General features: G+C 36.3%; 1 protein-coding gene across 3 annotated transcripts in view; it reads left to right on the forward strand.

The window, feature by feature from the left end:
* The first annotated feature begins 3,841 nt into the window (after positions 1–3,841).
* Positions 3,842–26,943, forward strand: part of LOC105261763 (uncharacterized) — a 31,110-nt gene continuing 8,008 nt past the window's right edge. Inside the window, exons 1-5 of one of the 3 annotated variants that reach the window (XM_059121755.1) lie at positions 3,925–3,941; positions 21,727–21,833; positions 24,781–24,927; positions 25,116–25,252; positions 25,323–25,401. In XM_059121755.1, the coding sequence (XP_058977738.1) occupies positions 25,119–25,252; positions 25,323–25,401 (213 nt within the window). In that variant the 5' untranslated portion in view covers positions 3,925–3,941; positions 21,727–21,833; positions 24,781–24,927; positions 25,116–25,118. Of the gene's footprint in view, positions 3,942–21,616; positions 21,834–24,780; positions 24,928–25,115; positions 25,253–25,322; positions 25,402–26,943 lie in introns of those variants that run through there. The other 2 variants (XM_059121756.1, XM_011293916.3) reach the window with 2 other exon arrangements.

Genomic DNA, 26,943 nt, shown 5'->3' on the forward strand with positions numbered 1-26,943 from the left:
GACACATTTTGCTTTCATTCAATAAAATTCAGGCTGCAAATACATAAAGTGCATATTTGGCTGGCTTAAGTCATCGGCTTGCTTCTTCGTAGATGAACAAAATAGTTTTGGGTTGACATAGTTCGATTTTGGCCCTAGGCTCCTTTGTTCATTTCCGAAGAAGCCAGCCGATGACTTAAGCCAGCCAGATAAGCGCTTTATGTATTCCCACCCTTAAAAAGTATGGCGTTTGACTTTGTTGTAATTTTTTATCTCACCCTGTAATCATACGTTATGATTCATAACTCAAGGCTGATACTATTTAACTTTTTTAATTGTTAATTTTCAATTAATACAGTTACCTCGCCCAATCTAAAACATGGAATCAGCTAAAATTTGAAAACCATGAACATTCTTAAACAATATTATGATTGAAATGAGCAAATAATGAGCAAATAATAATAATAAAAATGTCTTAAGATTATGTGGCAGATTATTGAAGATGTGAGCAATTTTTACGTAGAAGGATTTTTCCAACAGAGGAGTCAGACGTGTTTTAATGATTTGCGGGTTCCTAACAGATCTAGAAAACTTAAAAAGATCCAAAAGAGTAGAAGGTGTCTGCAATTTATAATATTGGTAGAAGAACAACATTGACTTTAAATTCACAAAACAATCAAACGAACAACCAAGAAACTCTCTCACAAAAGAAGATACAGTTTGCCAAACAATTCTTTGCTAAATGCAAAAAGTCGTAATTTTGATATTTAAATTGAAAATGTATAAACAAAAACGAACTTTATTACACTTTTTCTTTTATTTTATATTAAAGGTGACAGTTACTATTGACATTAATAAAAAAAACATGTAAATTACTATATAAAGCAAACCAAAAAATAACAAAAACAAAACATTTTTCCAAAATGGATTAAGTTCAGAATTGCTTATGCGCTATTAATGCCGTTGGTTTCATACGCCATAGAAGTCATATCTGGAACTGTCTATTACAATGTTCTTAAATTGAAATGCATTGTTAACTCTATTATCCGATATGTCTATAATATTCGCCGGCGTGATCATGTTTCCCCATTTGTTAAGCAGTTTCTGGGATTGCCTTTCGAACGATATATTGACCTTCGCAATTTGCTTTTTTTTACAAAATTATTAAAACTGGTATACCCTTGCCTCTGTGCGATATGTTTAAATTTACCCGTTCCACTAGAAATACCCAGATTGTTTTACCAAGGATTTTTAACTCTCAATTTGAGAAGTCTTTTATAATTCGCGTTGCAAGATGCTGGAACTTCCTACCTGTTGACCTGCGCATTTTTTCGCATTCTAATAATGTGATTCGTTTAAAGTTATGTAACCATTTAACTACTACTGAATTGTAACTTTGCATAATCTTACCTTTGCCTTACAATTTTCCATTTTTCACTTGATGTTTCTTCGATTTATTCGCCTATTCTATAATTCTGTATTTAATCTTTAAGTATTTGCGGCTGGGGAGCCAACAAATTCAAATTTAAACTCTAATTTAAACAAAAAAGATAGAGTAAGATAAAGTATTTTATAGTAATGTGTGATAAAATAAATATTTGTATTTGTATAATTAAGATTTTTTCTATTTGGTAATATTACATTGTAATGCTATTTTTGGCCTAAAAAGGCTTCTGTGTTACGAAATCTTGAATAAATAAATAAATAAATAAATAAATAAATAAATAAATAAAAAATATTCTCTTGTCAATTAAATCTTTGCAAAATGTAAACATAGGTCGAAAAGGAAAACAAAAATAAATAACGGTACATCATTTTCGAAAAAAAAAAATTGGTCTGCTTCTTTAATTTGCTCTCCACTAATATTTTAATACGTTTTATTATTTGGACATGTGCACGTTTAAACAGAAACTGTGATTTTAACCATGCCTGGAAAACGAGTTGATGATAATGTAATTCAGTTAGGTTATTACAACTATTATAAGGGAAAAACGGCAAAAGAATTGGCGGAAATGTTAAATATTAAATTGAGGACCATATATAATATAATTAATCGTGCAGAAAAAGAAAATCGTCTGCACCTTAACAATTCTAAGGGAAGACCACCAAAGAATCAACAGTCGCGATCAGTCCAAAATTTAAAAAAAAATAGAAGAAAATCCGCAAACAAGTCTGAGGCAGTTGGCATTGGACATAAAAAATGAGTGTCATAAGGAAGTGAGCCACGAGACTGTTAGAAAAGTCTTAAAAATCCACAAGTACTCGTCTCATGTAGCCAGAAAGAAGCCATTGCTTTCTGCTGTTAACATTGAGAAGCAGCTTACATTTTCTATTAATAATGTTACAAATGCTGAGGAGTACTGGAACGACGTAATTTTTTGCGATGAGACAAAATTCATGTTATATCATCATGACGGACCCAGTAAAGTATGGAGAAAGCCAAACTCTGCACTTCAACAAAAAAATATAATACCAACAGTTAAGTTTGGCAAGATCTCTGTAATGGTGTGGGTTGTATTTCTTCAAAGGGCGTTGGGGAGCTGCGTATTTTTAACGAAACTATGACGAAAGAATGTTATTTGGACATTCTGAATGAAAAGGAATTATCCAGGAGTGCCAAAAGTTTCGGGTTTGTTGATCCTCAAATCCTCAAAATAAACTTAAGTATAAGTTGTATCAGGACAACGACCCCAAACACAAATCGTTACTTTGCAGGACCTGGTTGCTTTATAATTGCAGCAAAGTTATTGACGCTCCTCCCCAATGTCCAGACTTAAATCCCATAGAAAATTTGTGGGCCTTATTGAAGAAAAAGGTTGCAAAACGCGGTCCTACCAATAAAAACGCTTTAGTCAAAGCAATACAAGAAGAATGGCAGAAAATTCCTGAATATTACAATATAAATGGACTAATACAGTCAATGCCGCGTCGGCTAAAGGCAGTCATGGATGCTAATGGACACCATACCAAATATTAACCTTCATAGTAAAAAATTTTTAAAGTTTCTGTTGTAATTCTACAATGAGTTTTCGTTTTGCAAAGAATTTATTGACAAGGAAATATATGCTTTTATTTTGTTTTTGTATTTTATTTTTTTATTTAATGTAGAAACGTATAATTTTTTTCATTAATATCAATATTTACTATTAAATCTAATATATAGTAAAAGAAAAAAATGTAAAAAAATTAGTTTTCTTAATAAATTTTTACTTTATATATGAAAATTTTTTTTTTAATTTTGCAAAGAATTATTTGACAAACTGTATATGGTCACGACGTTTAACACATAAACAACTTCGCTATTGTTTATTTTTTGGTAGCAGTGTTGCCCCATTTTTTTCCGATGAACGCCAAAAAAAATAATTAAAAAATAGTTTTGCAATATTTTTTGATATCATAAAAAATGGGTTATCGCAGTAAAAAGTTTTACATTCTTGCAGTTCTGGAACAGACTAATATTGTGAAAAACATTTGTATGAACGTAAGGCTTTTAACGACGATAACCGATTTTTCTTTATGATATCGGGTCCGCATGGTAGAATTAGATCAAGTGGTCTGTTAGAACTACGAGAATGTAAAACTTTTTATTACATAACTGATAATATCTCTAATAAGCTCCTCCGCAATTTACATCGAAAAGTTTTCCTCAATTCTAAATAAAAATCCCCAATACTGACAACTCGTTTTTCATTCCCATGCAACAATTGTCTCCCTCGTGTAAAAGTGCGCTATATTATTTCCATTTCTTGTCAACGACAAGTGGAATACTCGCAAATCGATCTACTTATCTCTATTCTACAACTCCTCGTCGAGCAGAGCGGTTATTGGTGAGTGCAGTAGGCTGTGCGAAAAGTTTTCTTATTTCGGATTTAATTTTTTGTGTCAAAACGTGCAAAGAAATTTAGATTTTATAATTAAAAAAAATGTATTGATTTAATAATTTGTGATTTATCTTATAATTGGTAAGTACTATTTTTCTTTTTTGTTTTAGTAAATTACCGTTGTTTTTTGAAGTTTGTTTGTGGTAGTGGTAATGTAGTTTGATTTTGTGTTTGTGTGTGTAAGTTGTTGCTGTTGTTCTGTAGATAGATGATCATTGCTTTAAACTGAAAACAACAACAATTTGTTTAGGATAGCGGAATGTAGAATTCCTAGAAAAAGTATTTCGTTGCAGTTTCGCAAGTTCCGTGTGGAATGAGCCCACACCATAGTATAGAGGGTATAATAATTTTACCATTCCGTTTGTAACACCTCGAAATGTACATGTTATGGTCTGGTCCAGAACTGCAAGAATGTAAAACTTTTTACTACGATAACACGGTAATGGCTTTATACCCTCCACATGTGGAACAATAAGGAGGTAGAACAGCTTCGTAAATTTACAGAATTACAGCAACGAGACTTTGCCCGCTTCCTGTTAAATTTCCATGCAACAAGTTGTTTTCATTTCGTCAATATTTTTCCTAATTTTTAAAATCAATTAAACAGCGGGAAAAATGAATGAAATGCCTAGATTTTCCTTCAAAAATATGATCTAAACATTTCTTTCTTTCAATTCCATGGCATAACTGGCAAATAGCTTTAATGTGTGTCTCGCAATGTACGCGTATTCCAATCATTGATTTTAAAAATATTATGTTTTTATTTCTCAAAACAATAAATACATACAAAAAATTGGCAGAAGTCGGACAAACTTTGAAAAGGTGGATGTATTAACTTTGTCATTCCGTTTGTAACTTCCCTAAATATTCGTCGTAGATCCCATATAGTATATATATTCATAATCAGCTTAAAATTCTGAGCCGATTTTCTTTTGAAACCACGATACAGCCCACATTATTTGATGTAGAGCTTCAAAATTTGGTAGAACAATTTGTGTTGCATCAAGGATGGTTGGAATTAAAAATTTGTAGGTCATAGTGGGCTCTAACTTCGGTGGCGGAACATTAAATATTTAGGAAAACTATAGCGAGCATATAACGATTCCCCCCGATATTCGGTATTTTGATAATCCAAGTCACATTTACTACGAAATTGTTTCAAATTTGGCATGTAAGAGGATTTAGTAGATGACTATACTTGAAGTTTAAAATTGTCGAGAAATAACCGAATTTTACTTCATGATATCGGAAAATATGCAGAAACAGTAAATTTTTGCAGGTCTGGAACAGAGCAATATTCTTTATCAGTATTAAATTCAATGTCGTTTTAAGGATGTCTGTCCGCCGGTGGAAATCACTCTAGCCTCCGGACGAAATGAAGTATGTATTTATGCGCTGCCTTCTCTGGCAGGGTCAACTTTTTCGTATATCCCCCACACACCCTCCCCATATTTGGCTTTTTGATTATTTTAACCAGATTTGTCAGGAAAATGATCTCAAACTTGGTGTTTGGAGTTCGAAGTAGGCACCACTTTTCTGGCAGATAATTGACTGTAGAGGTCCATGTTTTCGTATAGCCCTAATTATAGCATCATTTTTCAACAGTTTGCTTTTTAGATTTTGGAAATTCCTTCCTTCCAAAGTTCGTCCGGACGAACTAAGCTGCTTTTTTACTTGTTCTTATATGAATGCATATTATATAAGTTTAACCATGTAGTACAAACATGTGTCTACGACCAATAGCTTGTGTTCGAAAGCATATTAGATTTGTCGCAAATTCTCATTTAAAAAAATGGTAAGAAGGAAGTCTTCAAATTGAAAATTTTTCTTCGTCTACTGTGAGAAATAGAACACAACCGCTCGATTGGGTTGTTGACTCAAATCTAGTTTTATTCATAAATATTTTTATGTCAGAACTACTTAAACTAATCTTTACTTAGTTCTTATCTATTCACACATGCAATAGAAAATATTGCATGGATGCTCGTCCCTTCATTCAAGTGGTCTCTTACTGGGCATATCGATAGATGTGTGTATGGGGGTCATAAACTTCTTATTATGCGCCAGCGCAAAAGGTCAGTGAATGAGGACATATAGTTTTTTTGGCGGCTGGGAAATACATAATTTTAGAACTTTGATTTTTATTGTTACACACATGCAGGCATGTGTTTTGCGAACATTGCTCACCAATTTAAGTGTTGTAAATTATCTTATATAAAATTTTTCTAAAAATGATTTTCAGATTTGTTTTAAAGATTTTTCTAAAATGCGTTTATTCCTTAAAAAAATGTTTCTTAAATAAAATAAATTTGATGTAGAAAATGACATGGTGTCTGTTTTTTCTTATATAGAATTTGCTTATATGCGTTATCTATTGTATGAAAAATATTTTGTTTCATCGTGAAACTTGGAAGTTTGTTCTCGGAAACGAATTTAATTTCAACTATTTCTCACGGAATCTTTCTTATTATCTTGTTTTTGCAGCTTTGAATTGTTTGTAGCCTAGAGACAAGAGTTGTTGAACAAAGAGGTAATATTCCCTATAATGTACTACACATTTTCTCTAATAAGTTTACTGGCAAATTGGTGTTTCCTTTTGTAACCTTGTAGCAACTTTTTGTCCAACCTTATATAGGACTTGGTCCCTTTTTCTTTTTTGTTTGCTTTAAAAGTGACAACAATAAACAGTGGTTTTTATGCGTCAAAAATCACAAGTAGCGGGAAAACCGCTAACTTGGCATCCCTGCTCTTTCCCATGAAATGATTTCGATAAATAATAAACAACTTTAGTTATCGATTCTCTTTAATATTTATAAACAAAACTCTTACCACTTCTCTTTGTTGCTCAGTCTTCGTGTCCTCTTCACACAGGTCATTTCGTTGCCGCGTAATTCTTTTCTTCTACCTGCTTACGGGAATTTTTCAGTAAGTAACCTCTCGTGTTGAATTTCTATTTGTCAGCAGTTTCTGTCCTTACAGTTGACCGTTACTGTTTACTTGTAGTTGTGTTTTTAGAATACGAGTTCAGTGGCGTCTGTTATTTGAAATTACAGCAAGGCAATTTTGTTGTAAAGGGTAATGAATTGTTTAAAACACATGTATTCAATATGCCTACAAAACACATGCAATAGGACTGTGCTGAAGAAGTAATTTAATTCGAATGTGTTATTCTTTGTTGAATTGGCAAATCTAAAACTTCTTATTAAAGGGTTTTCCTACTTGGCAGTGTTTTAAAAAGCAGAAAATTCCGATAGCAGTAAAAATGTCAAAAAAACGCATATTAGGAAATGTGATGCCTCCTGCAACCACAACAAATGTAAATACCACTTCAATGTCATAAAAAATTGTTGATATTGGAATCGCAGTGGGTAAGAGCCAAACACCGCAACATTCTTTTTATTTGTGTGATTTTTCATACCCAGAAAATAATTTAAGAAGAGTAAATTCTTTCATTTTTGAATGTTTATTTCAATAACTTTTAATAACCAAAAACAAAAAAAAAAAAAAAATTTTAAATAAGAATATTTAACGACAGAATAAAGCTGTAAATTCAAAACCAAGCTAAACTCTACAAAAAAAATTAAAATTCAACGCATTGACAGTGTTCATGCGAAAGTTTGATGATCTGGTCACCCTAATTCAAAAGTTAAGTTTCGCGCGCACTCGTAAGTTGTGCTTGTGCTGTAGCGCTCAATCACTCAATATGTCCGTTTGTGTCCTCTCTGTGGTTTTTCGATTTTCCTTTGTTCCAAATAAAATCACTTGTTACCTTAACGTCAACCACAACTGTTTGAATTTGGTAAGCGCTATTCAAATCTTCAAATTTGAATTCTAAATAAAGAACCAGAATTGTTCTTTCAAACAAAACTAATACGCTCGTTTTATTTCCTTTCCTTTTTCCTTATCCACATCTGCAAAACGAGAGTAAAATATTTCGAATTCCACGGAATAGTTTTCTGTCCAAAACAGCAGTATAACCAGATTTCTACTCCACAGAAATACCCATATTTGGTAAAAACATTTGGTCCATTCGAACCGGATTTAACTGCCGTGCCAAAATTGCCAATCATCCATACTATCCTCCTTATCCATTTTTTCCATCAAAATCAAGGTAAGTTTGTGCTTTAATCATCCAAAAGTGAAATTCAATAGTGCGATTCAATATCCAAGTGATTAACTCAAAGTGCGTTTTGCCGTCAGCAAATTGATATTTTCCTTTTTTTGTTTCTATCAACGCACAGTGTTCCGATTTTTTAACTCCAAAGTTTAAAGTTAAAATTACTTCCAAATCATCATAAAATATTTAAATTTTCCTTTAAATATTTTTAATCGAATTTAGTTGAAAAATATTTTTCCTTCCATTAATATAATTTCAATTATTTTCCCGTTTAAATTTCCATTAATTTAAATAATATTCAAATATTTATTTATTTCCAATTCGCGACAGTGTGTTTGTTCTTCATATTTCTATTTTTCTATTTTGCCGCTAAACCATTTCTACTTGTTGTGTGTTTATGCATATTATCCATCTCCGTTTTATTCTATCACTGTAGTTGTTGTTGTTAGAGAGATTCCCACTACTGGATATTCTCGTCAGCACGCTAACTATTCATCCACACATAAGCACACATACTATTATCATTCCTTGTTGGCCGCTGTTGAGTTGTTCGTCCACTCAGCCACCACAGTGTCTATTCATTATTTTCACTCAACAGTGATTGAAATATTCTCTTCGTTGCGCTCTTTAATAAACGCACACCCTACAGTCGGTCTGTTTATATGGTCGCACTACAACCTGTTTGTGACACCTATATATTATTCTATATTAACATATATATAGCCGTGAAGTGTTGGAATAATTTAGTCTTGCAGACTAGTAATTCATCATTTGGCCGCTAGAGGGCGCTATTTATATATAAAAATAGCCGAAAAATCTTACTTTTTATCAATTTTTTCCGATTTTTTCTGGGTTTCCGCCATTATTACGGGTCCGTTTACACCAGAGTATTCTCCCACCACTTGTCGTCATCTGAAGTGTCCATAATCGCCACTAGGTGTCGCCCTGTAAATAAGGAAATATCTCCAAAATTCCCATTTTTTGCTGTTTTTTCTAGATTTTTCGTGAATTGTAATAATTTTTGAACATTTCTTCAATCCTGCTGGGCTTATTTGCTGTCTCAGATACGTAGTGCTCCATATCGCCGCTAGAGGTCGCTTTTAACTGCTGAAAAGACCTGGAAAAACTGATTTTTGCTTCAAAATTCCAAAATACGTCTTGTTTTTGAATTTTTTTCTGTAAATTTCACACTTCGGTGAATTATTTTTCCTGTTCTGTTGTATACTTGTGAATTTAGCCGCTAGAGGTCGTATTTTCTATAAGAAAACATCATCAAACCACTCGATTTTCCGAATTTCCGTTCATTTTCGTACTTTTTTTCCCAATATTCTCGAGAATTCCAACAATTTCGCTGTTTCTACTGAGTTTCGACTTAAGAAAAGTTCCAATTTTCGTAAGTTCCTCTTCATAACTCCTTCCAACAATGTCGTTAGACGCTTTCATTCGTAATGCTGACCAGCTGGTTGCATTCAATGCTGGTATCGGCGATGGAACTATCCCGGCGACTTCCGCTCAGTTAGTCAAGGTCCATATTTCCGAGTGCACGGGCTTGTGGGAAAAGGCAAAGTCTTCCTTTGATCTTTTCATGATTGAGCAAGCTAATGAAGAAGGTGATGAGGAAGAGGGTGGTGAGGATGTAGCTTCAAATCGAGACACATTCCAGGCTAAGTACAATAGCACATATGTGACTTATTGTACGTGTTTAGCGCGGTTGACAGAACTTTTGGAAAGTTTTCAGCCTCCACCTGTTTCAAAAGATCCGGTTGCTTCTCCAGCGTCAACCGGCGGCAGTCCCATTTCAGACAACCGTGCAGAGCAAAGCTCTAGTCATTCGTTCCACCTTCCTCCGTGCGACACGGAAATCTTTGATGGCGATTATATGTCATGGCCAACATTCCGAGACATGTTCACGGCTGTGTACATCAAAAATTCCAGGCTCAGTCCAGTTGAGCGTTTATTCCACTTGTCTCAGAAGACCAAAGGTGAAGCACGTGATATAGTCCAAAGGTCTCCATTGACTAACCAGGGATTCCAATTGGCTTGGCAGAACTTGTGTTCGAGGTTCGAAAATAAACGAATTCTGGTAAATGGTCAACTGAAGGTTCTTTTCAATCTTCCTTTCATTAAATCTGAATCTGCTTCTGCGCTAAAGGACCTTCAACGCGATATTAATTCCTGTATATCTGCGCTGGCATTATACGATATCGACGTCACAAGTTGGGATCCAGTTTTCGTCTTCCTTTGTTCCAATCGCCTTCCAGACTCAACTCTGACGTTGTGGGAGCAAGGTCTGACAGACAAAACATCACTTCCTAGGTGGGAAGACCTTGATTCCTTCCTCACAAATCGGTATCGTACCCTTGAGTCCGTTTCAGAAATGCGAAACAATTCAAAATCTGAGGACAACAAAGGTAAATCCAATTCCAAACCAAATCCGAAAGGTTCGAAATTCAGTTCTTTCCAGACTAAGGTTTCTGCTCCGAAGTGTCTATTGTGCACCAATTCTTTGCATATTCTTCGGAAGTGTCCTCGATTCATAGCAATGGACATTAAAAATCGTATGTCCGAGGTGAAAAAGCAGGGGTTATGCCTGAATTGTTTCTCCAAAACACATCATGTCCGGAATTGCACTAGCAAAAACAATTGTTTCGAGTGCCAAAAGAGACACAACACAATGCTTCACGATAGTTCAGTGCATTCACGACCATCCAACCCTTCTTCCAACTCAAATAGTAGCGCCAATCTGAACGCCAGCTCTGTTCCATTCACTCCTAATTCCGTACAGTCCACTAGTTCTGGGAACGGAGTTATCCAATCCTGCTTCACGACGAGTTCTAGGGGAGTATTATTGGGGACCGCGCTTGTAAATGTCATGCACTTAGGAGTTTCATATCAAGCACGGGTTCTTCTTGATTCCGGTTCCCAAGGAACATTTGTATCCGAGAAATTCTTCAACAAATTAAAGCTTCCCTATGAACGAACGAACGTTCAGATTTCCGGCCTCAATAATACCACTGCAGCTTCCGTTCGAAAACTTTGCAGTGTTCTTTTATGCTCCAGATTTGACAATTCCATGCAAGTTTCCGTGCAGGCGTTTGTACTTCCCCATTTGTCGGGAGATCTACCATCACAGACTCTGCCGACGTCCTTATTCGCTCGTCTTCCCAACATCAAGCTAGCAGATCCACATTTCTATAAGAGTTCCATTATTGATCTGCTAATTGGAGGTGATTTTATTCCGGAAATAATGAGATCAGGGGTTATGCACAATGTGTGCGATTCCTTAATGGGCCAAGAGACCATCTTCGGATGGATTCTCACTGGTCCAATTCCTATTTCGAGTCCGACTACTTCCACTGTCGTCTCTAACTTCTGTGAGATTTCTCTTGATAAGGATATTTGCCGTTTCTGGGAGGTAGAGAATTGCCCCAGAAAGAAATTTGTTTCTAATTCCGATAAATTCTGTGAAGAATTATTTGCTTCAACTACCGCGAGGAATAAGGATGGCAGGTATGTCGTTCGTCTTCCCTTTAAGGAAGGTTTTCCGAATAGTAAACTCCTAGGACACTCCCGTCCAAGCTCCGTCTCTCAATTCCTTCGCAACGAGAGCCACCTACTCCGAAATCCAAATTTCAAGATAGAGTATGATCAGGTTGTTAAAGAGTACATACAGCTGAACCATATGATTCCGGTTCAGGCTCCGAGTTCCAATAGCGATACCCTCCACTACTATATGCCTCATCATTCCGTTATTAAACCGGAGAGTTCTACCACAAAGGTTCGTGTGGTATTCAATGCGTCTTCTGCTTCATCCAATGGTCAAAGTCTTAACGACATTTTGCATACAGGTCCAGTGTTGCAGAATGATTTGACCACGCTAATTCTCAAATGGCGCTTATTCCGCTACGTGTTCAATGCTGACATCCAAAAAATGTACCGCCAAATTCTCGTCCATTCCGATCATACTCCGTTCCAAAGAATTGTATTCCGCAACCACCCAGGTGAAAGCATCCAAGATTTCGAGCTACAAACTGTCACATTTGGTGTCAATTGTGCTCCGTACTTGGCTATTCGCACACTTCTTCAACTAGCTGATGATGTCCAAGTTAGCCATCCGAAGGCAAGCTCGATTATCCGTAATTATATGTACGTGGATGACGTACTTTCTGGTGCACATTCAATTTCCGAAGCAGTTCAATCCAGAAACGAGCTTAAATCCGCTCTGGCATCGGCTGGTTTCTCCCTTCGAAAATGGACAGCGAACACAAAGGATATTCTAGCGGGTCTTCCAAATGACCATTTGTTGTGTGAAGATTTCCTAAACTTCGACGATAGTAGCACAGCGAAAACGCTAGGAATTCGTTGGAACGCTCGTTCAGATTCATTTTTCTTTGTCACAACGCCTTTTCCGTCTTCATGTTCCTATACCAAGAGGGAAGTTCTTTCTCAGATCTCCAGACTGTTCGATCCTGCAGGCTGGCTTTCCCCATGCATCGTTGTGGCAAAAATTATAATGCAGAGAATATGGTCCGATGGTACGGATTGGGACGAAGTTATCAGTCCGGCCACATTGTCCCAGTGGAAGATATTTCAATCCGACTACTCGAATCTTGATCAAGTTCGAATTCCAAGATGGCTCCATTATGTTCCTTCCGCTGAAGTTCAATTTCATGGGTTTTGCGATGCCTCTGAAAAGGCATACGCGGCCGCTATATATGTGCGAATAGCTCGAGGTACCTCCGTATCCACACACCTGGTGTATTCCAAAACAAGAGTTGCTCCAGTCAAAACGTTATCCATTCCACGTCTAGAGCTTTGTGGGGCTGTCCTCTTAGCAGAGATGATTGATACGTTACTTCCGACTCTCGATCTTCCTAACTATTCCTTGTTCTGCTGGACAGACTCGACAATCGTTCTCTCCTGGCTTTCCAAACCGCCATGCCATTGGTTAACGTTCGTAGCCAATCGTGTTTCCAATGTTGTTCAAGTGGTGGATCCTTCTAAGTTCCATCATGTTCCTTCCGAATCCAACCCAGCAGACTTAGCAAGCCGCGGTCTCTTCCCATCCGATATCATTGATAATGATCTCTGGTGGCACGGACCGGTTTGGTTACGAGAGTCTCCAGATCAGTGGCCAGACTTTTCTACTGAAGAACTGTCCGTAACCAGCGTCGAACGAAAACCCGTTCGTGTTCATTTTTCCTATTTTAAGGCGACGGACGATATTGTGGGGAAGATTTCATCATATCAACGAGCATTGCGAGTTTTTTCATATGTGTATCGTTTCCTTCATCGTTTCCATCCTCGTTACCGTTCTCCTGGTGCACAACCACTCTGTAATTCCGATATCATTGGAGGTCGGAATATTCTTATCCGATGGTATCAAAAGTTCAGTTTTCCAGAGGAGTACAGATCCCTATCGCTCAGGAAACCGATTTCTACGTCCAGTTCCCTTCTATGCTTGAATCCGTACCTTGACTCTAAGGGGATTATCCGTTCATGCGGACGTTTAGAATCGGCTCCTGGCATTCCTGATGATGAGAAGCGTCCAATCATTCTTCCATACAATTGCAAGCTAGCTCGTTTCTACGTTCAATTCATTCACAATATCACTATTCATGGTGGAAATCAGCTTGTTCTTCGATTAATACGATCCCAGTATTGGATTCCTAAAGTCAAGAACCTGATTAAAACAACGATCAATAAGTGTCGCACTTGTCTTCTGTATAAGAAACGATGTCAAAGACAGATCATGGCTGCGCTCCCTCCTGAGCGCACTGAAATTTCTCGTCCTTTCGCTCGCACGGGCCTCGATTTCGCTGGCCCTTTTGAGATCAAGAGCTATTGCGGTCGCGCATGTCGGATCACGAAAGGGTATGCGTGCGTTTTCGTTTGTTTCTCGACCAAAGCGATTCATCTGGAGGCAACATCCGATCTTTCCACTCCCACGTTCTTGGCGGCTTTCCATAGATTTGTTTCACGGCGCGGATGTCCAGCACATCTGTATTCAGATAACGGTACGACCTTCGTGGGGGCGTCCAAAATACTGGCGAGAGAATTTATCCAAGCCTCTCGCACAGCGCTAATAGAAATTTTTTCCGTCCAAAATCTGAGTTGGCACTTCATTCCACCCGGAGCACCTCATATGGGTGGCCTCTGGGAAGCTGGGGTTAAGAGTTTCAAAACCCATTTCCGAAAGTTCGCCGGCTCCTACAAGTTCACGTTTGAAGAGTTTTCGACACTTCTCTCCAGAATTGAGTCCTGTTTAAACTCTCGTCCATTGTCTCCTATTTCCAGCGATCCAACTGATTTTGCTGCGTTGACGCCAGGTCATTTCCTCATCGGGACTCCCATTTTAGCTCCTATTGATCCAAATATTGATGAGAGTCCAATTTCCTTGATAAATCGTTGGAAACGTTTGAAAGCGATCCATCAGAGTTTCTGTGCTCGGTGGAAAACAGAGTATCTCCGTGAGCTTCAAAAGCGCCACAAGTGGCAGACTCCTGAGAAAGATATTGAAGAGAACACACTGGTCGCCATATATGATGAGAATCTTCCGCCAAATTCATGGCGTCTGGGTAGGGTTTCCAAGACGTATCGCGGCTCTGATGGCCATGTTCGTGTCGCAGATCTTGTGACTCAGAAAGGCGTTATCACTCGTCCAATTACAAAACTTGTTGTCCTTTCCGATAACTAAGTTCCGAATTTCTTTTTATTTCTTTCCGTCCTATGTTGTTCTGTCCTTACCTTGTCCTTAGCAACCATGCCCAAACACGTTTCCAACAACAATAAACGCAGTCATTCCAATCCAGCTCCATATAAACGACAGTTTCTATGCCCTCTCTGCCAGCGTCCTCATGCGTTGCGTCGATGCCACAAGTTCCTGGATATGAACATGTCGGAACGCTTAGATACTGTCCGTCAGCACAAATACTGCGTGAATTGCTTGGCAGTAGATCACTCGAATGGGTCGTGCTTCAGTGACAAGGGGTGTCGCCATTGCAAGAAGTTTCACCACACTCTCCTTCACGTCAATCCCAAAGTCCGCGATCAGATTTTACCACGACATGCGCCCTCGGTTAGTTCCGGAGCCAGTTCTCGGTCCCCTTCACCGCAGCCGTCGACTTCTACGGCGGCTCGTCGCCAACCTGCGTCTGCACCGGCACCAGCGAAAAGGGGGTCCCTAACATCTTTGATCCAGCAGAATCGGACCATTTTGTTGCCTACCGTCCTGGTGAGGATTGATGCGAAGAATGTGGCCAGGTGTCTCTTGGATTCCGCTTCGCCGGTCAGCAGAGTTTCGAGAGCGTTTGTGGAGAAGATAAAGTTAAACACGCTGACCCTGAGAGAGGAGACGGTATGCCAACTGACATTATTTTCGAGGTTTGATTCGAAGGTGAAGATTGAGGGCACATTCCGGGTTGACAATCGGATCACGACAAAGACGCCAGCTGAATCGCTCCCGGAGGAGTTCAAAAGGAACTTCCCTCATTTGTTCTTTGCAGACCCCACGTTTTATAAATCTGCAGGGGTCGACATAGTGATTGGAGTAGACCTATATCCGAAGGTCGTGTCTGAAGGGGTATATGCAAGGAGCGGGTTGCCAACGGCTCAGAGCACGGTGTTTGGCTGGGCGATATATGGGCTATGTTCATAATTGGGACATCCCTATTTTTTTCTATTCTCTTTTCTAAACTCAAATGAATTACTAATAAACATGAACTGAAGAATGCACTATTGTTTTCCTTTTCCCCCAAAGCACAAACTTTATCTTTCCAGATGTCCCTCCTGAAGTTACAGATGCGAGTTCGGATTCCTTTCGGCGCTGATGTTAGATGTAATCCTCCCGCTGTTTCATCATTATATTTCTTACTTACTATAATCTCATATCCATTTCATTCATTACTTTACATCGCTTGTATTGTAAGCAGTGGGGACACACACGGGTTTTCCGTTTCATTCTTTTATTGCAGTGATACTGCAAGGGGGCCGGTAATGTTCATGCGAAAGTTTGATGATCTGGTCACCCTAATTCAAAAGTTAAGTTTCGCGCGCACTCGTAAGTTGTGCTTGTGCTGTAGCGCTCAATCACTCAATATGTCCGTTTGTGTCCTCTCTGTGGTTTTTCGATTTTCCTTTGTTCCAAATAAAATCACTTGTTACCTTAACGTCAACCACAACTGTTTGAATTTGGTAAGCGCTATTCAAATCTTCAAATTTGAATTCTAAATAAAGAACCAGAATTGTTCTTTCAAACAAAACTAATACGCTCGTTTTATTTCCTTTCCTTTTTCCTTATCCACATCTGCAAAACGAGAGTAAAATATTTCGAATTCCACGGAATAGTTTTCTGTCCAAAACAGCAGTATAACCAGATGCAAAGACATAATTATTTATTTCTGGATATTACAAGTACAATTAAGTCGTAAGATTTTTATGTAAAAAAAAATTTCATTAAAGTTGCCACAAAACGGAAGATGGGAAGGCAACAAGGTCAGACCAGATCTGGGGAAAGCACTTTGCACCGAACGATCCGAAATATGCTCCATAGGCTAATTTGAATGGAAAAGTTTTTTTTGTTCTGGAAACAAGTGATATTTACCGAAAATCTGTGTCAAAAATTGAATGAGGAGCTACTTTTTCTAGAAATATGAAGCCAAATATTAGACATAGCGGTGGTTGTGTCATGGTTTGGGGATCGCTTTTAAAATTATCCATTAAAACCCCCTTAAGGTCTATTACTTTTGTGCTTTGTTCTGAGTTTGCATATTTTTAATACTGTTATGACAAATAATAATTCGCTAATAAATGATATTTATGCGCTTCGCTATCCCTTTTGATATTATATGCATTCAAAATTTGATAATTTCATAACAAATGCCAAGCGTGCAGGAAACTGCAATCTTTTGAAGTTGAGTGGCATTTCTGTTGCAATAAGAGATTTCGAGGTAGCAACATATTTCCCCGTAATAATCATATCACTCACTTACATTGTTGTGTAGTTTTTTACTCTTAGCCCAATACCATAATCCAATCATCATATATTTTTGTACCAAATTTAGTCACCTCTGCCGTATTTTATTGGGATCGAATTTACATATATATGGCAAAAATCATAAAAATATTAAATATCTGGAGGAACCCATATATTTGGCCTATACCAAAACGTGGACCGTTTGATCAGCATAAAATTCTATGTCGATTGAACGATGTCCGTCCGTCTGTGGAAATCACGCTAGATTCCGAACAAAATGAAGTTGGTTGATAAAATTTTACTCAAATGTGTATTATGTCTGCAGGACTTTTGGTATTGAAAATGGGTCATGTAAGTCCACGTTTTGGTATAGCTCCTATATAATGATACCTTCATTTTTTCGGTATTTTGGTGATTCATCGGAGATGTTTCAAGTTTGACATTTGAAGTTCGTAATGGATGCTACTGCCTATGACAGAAAATTGTCTGCCCAGGTCCACGTCCTCGTAAAAGCCCAATATAAAGGTACCTCCCTATATTCGGTATTTGGATTTTTTTAGCTACATTATTCACCGAATTTTTTTATTCAAGTTTCGCATTTTAATATTGAAATGGTTCACGACAAAAGTCGTCTATGCACGTCGTCGTATATACCCTAATATAACGGCTATATTCGGTATTTTTTTAAAATTTTGACAGATTTTTTTTTTTTTTTTTTTTTTGAAAATTGCCAAAATTGTTCCAAATGTTCACCTTGTACTTTTTGAAAATCTTCTTCGGATTTATTGCGAAATTTGTTTGTAAGGTTAGTTACGTTTTTCTGACATTTATTGAGTCTGCTAACATTTCCACTATTATTATTATATTTTGCTATTCTGCTGTTTCTATAAAAAAAAAACAATATGCTAAAAATGAAAACTAATGATGAAAGAAAAAACTGTACTTTGTAATTTTGAGAGCTTTCTGATAAATTCTATAAATTAGAAAATGTTGTTAATGAGAAAGAAACTTCCTATTTAACAAACCTTTAAGTTCGATGCAAAGTGAGCATGGCGTTTTTCGGTACAGTCTGACAACACAGAGCTACACTGGTGGCCAAAACTAAAGCAACTTAAATCGCAAAGACAATAAATGTCCTGTAACTTTTACAAAAATAAACAAATCGTAGTTATTTTTCCAGTTTTAAATGAGGGGTTTAATTCACTTTTAAGAAAATAAAAATACAAAAATAATTTTGAACGAAAAATAATATGTGGAAAACTAAAATGACCCAATTTTTGCTTGGTCAAAACTAAAGCAACTTTTGTTTTTATTTTAAAATAATTAAATTTTGGCTAGTAGTCGATAGCATAACCATTATTTTTGATAGCAGCTGCACACCTACGAGGCATTGAATCTATAACACGCTCAATTTGATCCTTGGGTGTGCTTTCCCAGGCACCCCGAATTCTTTAGAAAATGTTGTGCTTATTTATTTCCGAATCTCTCTTGATCTTCCTATCTACGATACTCCAAAGGTTTTCTAAGGAGTTTAGGTCAGGTGATTGTGCCGGTCATAACAAAACATGAATTTTTGACTCCCGCAACCAATATTTGACAAGTTTTGATACAAGTTTGGGATCATTGTCATGCTGAAACACCCAAATCAGCCGAATATTTTACTCAGCATAAGGGAACAACGTGATGTCCAACACATCTTTGTAAACAAACCGATCCACAACTTCCTTTATTTTATGGATAGGCCCAAGTCCATAGAAAGAAAAACAGCGCCACGCCATTTTTGATCCTCCCTCATGCTTCACTGTACCTTTGCAACACTGCGGCTTGAGTCATTCATTTTTTGGTCTTCTCACCGTAAAATTTTTCACGTCTGAGCCTTTAATATTAAACGTAGACTCATCCCAGAAATAATGTTTTTTCCATTGAGCTTGATTCCATTTAATATTTTCGTTTCCGAAAGCCTTTTTTGATTTTTTCAGATATAAATGGTTTTTTGATGTCTTACGGGCATGCAGACCAGCTGCCACTACTCGTCTACGCACTGATCTCGAGCTTATATCCAATGATTGCTCTCTCACCAATCCAGTTGAACTCTTAAATAGTTGTTTTTTATTTCTCTCACAATTTGTGGATCAGTACGGGCTGAAGTTTTTCACGACCTTCATCCGTTATAGATTGTTACTACTGATCCAGTTTCAAAAAACCGACTTAGTATACAGAAATAATTATGAAATCACATAAATATTTATGAAATATTTCTCGGAAATCATTTTCTGTAATATGTTGTTTTGATAGTCACCGATAATTTGCTGTTTTATTCACGTACTGTGTTTGCTTTTAGCCATTTTTAAATTTTTTTTGGGCAGTACTTAAAAAACGAAAACGAAAAAAAAACACATACTGAAAAACACATACTTCTCAAAAAGGATTTATGACAAGCGAAATTGTCGAAGGAAGCAAAAAATTGCAGCGGTTATATGAATGTACAACAGAGTTGCTTTTGTTTTGTCCAAGCCAAAATCGGGTTAATTGACTATACCAAACATTATTTTTTATATAAAAACAAGTAAGCAAAGGCTACAGTCGATCGGGGCCGACCGTTGAATACCCTACAACACTATAATAAACCATACATTTATATAGGCGAAATACTCGACAGAATTCCACAAGATATTGTGACAAATAATAAAAGAAAGCCATCAGGTTTCGTTCTATAATTTTCGAATAATAGCAACTTAAGCTAATTTGCTCATTTCCATTTATTGGTAGATGTAGCACGTAAATGGTCTTCCTCGATCTGGAACCAATATTTCCCAAAGACCTATAATCTCTCAGAAGTGGCAAAAGATTAACATTTATTATTGGCTTTTGACTGAAACGCATCTATGTGAGATCCAGCCATTTGACTATATTCTTCAACGAAATCAGCGTTAACGAAATAGTCGAAAGTGCGTCTTTCCTGTATTTGTGAATTCTCCAAAAAGTCACTGGAATGGACATTTTCGTATTTTGTCTACAAAAGTTGGCAAACTATTTCGCACATTGAATATTTTTGGATGGCCATCCAAAACTGCTTGGCTTTTGCAATATGCGGTAACCCCCATTCAAATGTGCGTGAGGATCGGGCGATAATTACGACCTGCCGACAATTTTGCAGTTTTTTGGTCCATTTCAACCCCTAAATATATGGCAATCATCTCCAAAAAGAGTATGCTTCTATTCTGACCCTCATCTTATCCCCATGCAAAATTTCGTAAGGATCGGCCCATAAATGCGATGTGTATATGATATCCTGATATCCTAACTACTTAGTTTTGTTAGCTGTAGAAATATGACCAAATGTTTAATTCAAAATGAAAATATGCCAAAAATATGACAAAATTGAAAAAAATATGAGAAAATGTTAGAAAATCAATATTTTCATCTTTACAGAGATATTTTTATGCGATTTTTTTAGACGTTTTTTCTTTCCTGCCAAGAGGCCATTCTGAATTAGTGAGAACTGGCGAAATCAGTTCAGCCGTTCTCGATATATAAGAGATCTTTCAAGCACATCTCCTTTGATAGACATATATATCGCACATATTTTGCTATATATCCCATTTGTTGGATAATAACATCAATGTAAAGATCAGAAGTAACCTTGTGATGGCTTTGTGATTTCCCCGGGATTTAAAATATTCACGGTTTAATAAAAAATTTTGATTTTTTCAACACAAAAGATATGGTATATTTTACCCGCTAAATATTATCCGATGACTACCCAAATTAGTAGGCTTCTTCCCCGCCCTAAACTTTATCTACATACGAAATTTCGCGTCGATTGGTCTATAATTGCGACCTGTATAGCTACTGCAAAATCCGACATTTTTTCAGTATTTGGTCCATTTCAATCCCTAAACATTTGGCGATCATCTCCAAAAGAAATAGGGTTCTATTCTGGTCCAAGCCCCACCTACATTCTAAATTTCGTGAAGATCGGGCCATAATTGCGACCTGTAGAGTGATTACAAATTAACATGGACAGACGGACAGACGGACGGACGGACATACATAGCTAGATCGACTCAGCTCGGCGAGCTAGGAAGATCCATATATACTTTCCTATGTGGGAAACCAATATTTCGAGGTGTTACATAATTTTTGGCCCAATCAAACTTATAATACCCCCAACACATAGTGTTGTAGGGTATAATGAATTTTGGTTTTATGTTTTAAGTTTTTAAAAAGTGAATAAAGTACCTAATTTAAAACAAGAAAAACTTTCTCATTTTCTTAATATTTGAAAAAGTTACAGGGCATTCATTCTCCTTGTAATTGCAGTTGCTTTAGTTTTGGCCACCAGTGTATATGACTTGAGAAAATAAAACAAAAAATAAATATACTTACAATTAGAAAGTCCGTTGCAGGCACTAATTGCTTTCACATTTCATTCTGTTACAGAAGTGCAACTTAGTGCTACATTGTAATATTATTTTTCAATACTTAAGAAATGTCGATTATCTTTGTCTCATACTAATTATTATAAAGCAGTTTCACAGGATTCCATAATTTTTCCATTTCGGGTTTGATTCTAAATTGGTAAAAAGTAGTATTTTAATAAATTCCTGCAGCCGAAATGTAGTAAAATTTTAAAGCACACATTTGGCCTGGTAGAGGAACAAAGCTAATATATGCCGTATCGATTAATCGATTGTCCTTGTCTCTCTCTCCCACTAAATGAGATCGATAAAAATGAACAACATGAGTTACTGATTTTCTCACTTACAAAACAGTATTTCCAGTTTGCCTGCTTCAGTATTCGAGTCCTAGCCAAGCAGTTCATTTCGTTGCTCGGATAGTTATTTTAACATTTTCCTACGTGCTAACGGTATTTTTTTCGGTAAGTAAACTTTTAATATTTTGTGTATTGTCAGCAATATTTGTGCGTTTATTTATTGTTTTTTTTTGTGATTATGAATATTGTCGGTATATATTAAAAATTGTTATTCAATAGTTGCTTTGGAAATTTTTATTGAAGACATTGTGAAAATAAAAAAAAATTGAAACATACATGGGTCATGAATTTAATTAAACACATATTTCAACACGTTCCCTTGTTTAATTAATTAATATTTAAATGATTAGCTTAGTATTGTAATCGAAGCTACGGTAGGTGTTTGTGGTTTTGGACCTGCAAGTTGGTTTTCAGATGAAACTTTACATACCTTTTGTGATCTTTTCACGCATGAAAAAAATGCTTCGCTTATGAAATTTTGGATTCTTTAATAGACGAATTTCTGCAGTATTGTCAATTTTTATCATTGGAGTACAATTATAACCTTGAAAAGTCCTTTAAGCCATACTACTTCTTTTGCGGCTTCACTTGCAGCTATAATTTCTTCCTCAGTTGTTGTTGTCGTAGCAGCTCATATTGTTGTGTTCGTTCTGACTCCTCTCAATTGGGTTCTGCCTCTAAGTACAGTCTCAAAAAAGATCCAACCTGTACGGGATGGGTCCACAACGAGACTGGAATTAGGAGAGTAGATTTGGCTGGAAAGCGAAATAGATGCAGCGTGTCATGTGGACCTGTGTATTTGGTTGCCTTTGACCCATCCAAGATATAACTTCACCTGTATGGGTTGCAACAGCACATGTTGTGGAACGTCCAGTACTGACACATCCACTACATAGTCAGCATCGCGATAACATTCCAATATCTTGAGTCCTTGTTATACGTGTTTCCAATATCTGTAGATCCAGTAATGTATCTGAAAACTCGCTTTAGTCTCTGAATATCTTCTTGAGTGTAGTTATCAAGTTGTCTTGAGAGGAAACCAACACTTATTGTAAAGCTGGCCTTGTTCCCAGCATCAAATGCATTAGAGCAACTGCTGCTTGTTTATAAGGAAATTCATTTGGCGCTTTTCCTGCTTTTGAAACTGGGTGACAATCCGAGAAATTAAATCTCTCCAAAATCTTCTTTGTATAGGTTTTCTGAGATATTTTAATTTTATTTAATATTTTATTTTATCATCGGGGACTCCACATATTCGCTATTTTGTCGATTTCAAACAGACATTCTACCGTAATAGTTTAAAACTTCGGTATTTAGACTTTGTATTGGCATCTACCTCCTGTGGCATAATATTGTCCATATACGTCCGCTTCGTCCTATAGCCCCCATATAAAGGCATCTCTCGATATTTCACATTTTGACGATTTTAGCCACACATTCTAAAGGAATAGTTTAAAATTCGGTATTTGGAGTTCATAATATGTTCTACCTTATGTGATAGGTCATTGCCTATTTAGCTCCACGTTTTCCCTCGCTACCGCCCATATTATTGTACCTTTCCATATTCGCATTTTCATGAATTTGGTCTCACTTTCAAGCGGAATAGACTAAAATTTGAAATTTAGAGTTTAGTGCAGAGTACTGGAACTAGCCGTAGAAAAAAGTTTACTGTTTTTATTTATTTAACAAAATAATGGCATTTATTCTAAAACTCACCAAATTTCTATGCAAAAGCCAAACTCGAAAAGCTTACAATTATACGGCAACCCTGTTTCGAACTGCGTCCAAATTTACGCGATTGTTGGAAAATGTATTTGGGGAAGTCCCTAAAAGCTAATTTATAACAAATTCCCACGTGTTGTATAATTTACTGAGGTAAATATTAAATAAAATTTGAAAGACAACGAGGACAAACCACTGTTAAAGTGAGAAATTTAGTAGTTAAACATTACTAAAACCATAAATCGCTAAGTGAGGTATCTGAGAGTGTTAACTGAAGCCGATCAACAGTTCAGTACATCATAAAACGGTTCAGAACAGATGGATGTGTAGAAAATAAGTCAAACCCAGGCAAATAATACAATATTTACCTTGAGTGATTAGAAGTATATTTTACGGCAGATCAAAAAGGATCAATTTTTGAGTGCACCGAAGGTTGCAAAAATTACTGAAAAGGATTTGGGAAAAGTATGTTGCACTCAAACAATAAGAAATATACTGCATATATCTAGAGATAAACTTCTAATCAGCAAAGCGAAATCAAGAAGTACTTCAACCTTTTTGGTTCAGTAATAGTGTGGGATTCATTTTCAGCCTCTGGACCTGGTGTATAGCATTTTATTGAGGTTATTATGGATCAGACAATGTACCTTAACATTTTGAAAGGAAGTTTGCCACTCTAGCATACCATATCTTGCAAAGAAGATTTGAAGAAAGCTTTGTTGAAACAAATGGCAAAGGAATGCATACAAAATATTAATGTCTACAAATACTTTAAATTATAATAAGTTTACGAGTTTGGCTTTGGCATTGAAATATGATCTCTTTTAATATTTATTTATTTTTTTACTTTAAAAGAATTACATTTAAGTTTATTTACCTTTTAAAACTTACCAGTGTACTAATAAAATGTAAAAAAAAAACACTTTTTTTTAAATTTTGATTTTTGGAAGTTAAGAAAAACTAAACATTTTTCTTTATCTGTACGAGTTTCGCTTGGAGCTACTGTAGGTCCACGTTCTCCTATATCACCCATATAAATGTACTTCCCGATATTCGGTATTTTGATGATTAAAGCCAACTTCTTTACAGAATTCTTTGATTTTTGGATTGAATGGTTGGGATTTTTACATGAGTGGAGAGAATTAACTAGCATTAAATAGCCTGATTCTTTACTTGTTTATTCGGTGTTTATCGTTTTAAAGATTGTAAGGAGAAATAGTTTTTCTGTTGTACTTATTTGAAACAGTATGATTCGTTATATAAACAGTGTTTACTTTGAAACTTTAAAGAAATTAAAGTCTAATTTGATACAATTTTTAAATCTTTGCAGGTCATTAAAACTTGGTCCAGATATAAAACGGGGAACGTAAGAAGATTGCAGAGTTACATGAAGATTACAGAGTTTCATAAAGATTGCAGAGTTCCATGAAGATTAAAACAAATACTTAATCCTAGGATCGATCGATTTATTCCCAAGGTAAACTGAAATAAAAAGAAAAAAATCATGCCGCAGATAGCACAATCAAAGCAAACGAATTAATCTTTGATCTCAATAAATTGTTACTCTACAAACTACACCATACATTAAAAATGTTATTAAGTAGTTCACAAAAAATATATTATTTCCCTGTACTCTATACTTTTCCTTTGATTTGTCTCTTTTAGAAAATGGAAAAGCAAATTGATGAAAAATTAAATGATCTACTAAAATATATACCATTTATCGACTTTATCATCGATATAGACAAACAAAAATATGAAAAATTCATTGATATAAGAAAATGGATACTAACTAAAAAGAGGTAAAATTCAACGTTTTTTTTCTCTCCTTAAGATAATTTTTTCTAATTGTGTTTTTGTTATCATTTTTAGATATCCCTTAAATGATCTTAACAAAATAGAAAAATCCATCAAAACACAATTTCGGAATCTAACATGTTCTGCGGATAAGGTAAGAATTGATTTAATACGTGAATTGAATTGAAAAATGAGTCTGAATTGGTGGTAGTCGAACAAATTTAAAAGCATTAAATTTGTCTCTATTGGATCATCCTGTTCTGTTAGCAAATCCATTGCTGCAGGTTGTCCTCAAGGATTTTTCTTATACGTATATTGTACTTATATAGGGTTAGATAAAAGAACTGCAACAAAGCCAAACGCCAAAATTTTTACATTTTTTTTAATTTTATTGAATGAAAGCAAAAAAATGTAGGTGAATGAGAAGAGAAAACCAACCGAAAGGTTTGGCTGTTGATTCAATTCTAGTTTTATTTCAAAAATATTTTCCTTACGTACTACTGAAACTAATCTAACTTAACCTAGTCGCAGCCACACAATTGTTCTTATCTATTCTAATATTGAATGGAGAACATTGCAGGGCTGCTTTACATTTCCTTCAAGTGATCTTGTGCATCTACTGAGCGCATCGATATCTGTGCGTGTGGGTCATAACCTTTATTATCTGACACATTATCGTATGCGTCAGCGCACAAGATCACCGAATTGTTCACATGTGGTACTTTATGGCGGCTGGGAAATATGTAATTTTTGAATATTTATTGTTTATTGCTAGTTTTTCCCAGCGCCTCAACCGCACTCAAAAGTATGTACAAAGTATTTTGTACAGTAGGAAATAGCATCAAATTTTAGAATAAGTTTAGATTTGTTTGAATTGGTCACCTTTGGCACGAATTATGGCTTTCAAATGGCCAATGAAACCATCACACGCTGCCCGAATGTTGTTCTGCGGTATTTTGTAACCATTCTTGGGTGGCGCGTGCTGAGTCCTGTTGGAATGACCAAGGTCTGCGGCCAAAATGTTTGCCTGCCCAAGGCTTTAATACACCCTCCAGAATATTTTCTCGATAATATTCGGCATTTATTCTGATGCCACGGTCGATTAATACGAGCGTAGAGCGACCATCGGCTGTTATGGCGGCCCACACCATCACCATGACCGGCGCTTGATTTCTGATGGCCAACAGAAAGTGCACATTTTCAGCTGACCCCTTTGGCAATTAAACACGATGATTTTGTTTGTTTACAAACTGCTGGACAACGAATGTTTTCTCATTGGAGAATACTGCAGTTTGGCAGTTGACCACTTTCGGCCAAGCGATGCAACTCTTTAGCTCTTTTGAGAATATTTTCTTTCTGTTGCGGTGTAAGTTATTGCACTTTTTGGAATTTCAATGGCTTTAACCCGAGCTCATTTTTTCGATACTTGCCGAATAAAATGTGTTCAGCTCACGAGCCATTTTCGGCCACTGCGACGCGGGTTTCGATCAAGTCGCTTCATTATGGTACGAGACACAAAAGATTTATTCACATTTAAAAGCTGGAGTGCTCTTGCGGTTTTCCAGCCAAATATAAAGAAATCACGCTTGAATTCCATCGCAAATAACTTTTTTTTTCTGGAAAATGCTCACCAAAATGCTTTTGTACGCTGGTAAACGATAAAATGAACTGCCACTGGAACAATTTTAATAGCTGT

This window comes from Musca domestica, unplaced genomic scaffold (genome assembly GCF_030504385.1).
Source record: "Musca domestica strain aabys unplaced genomic scaffold, Musca_domestica.polishedcontigs.V.1.1 2, whole genome shotgun sequence".
In the NCBI taxonomy this organism is placed as follows: Eukaryota; Metazoa; Arthropoda; class Insecta; order Diptera; family Muscidae; genus Musca; species Musca domestica.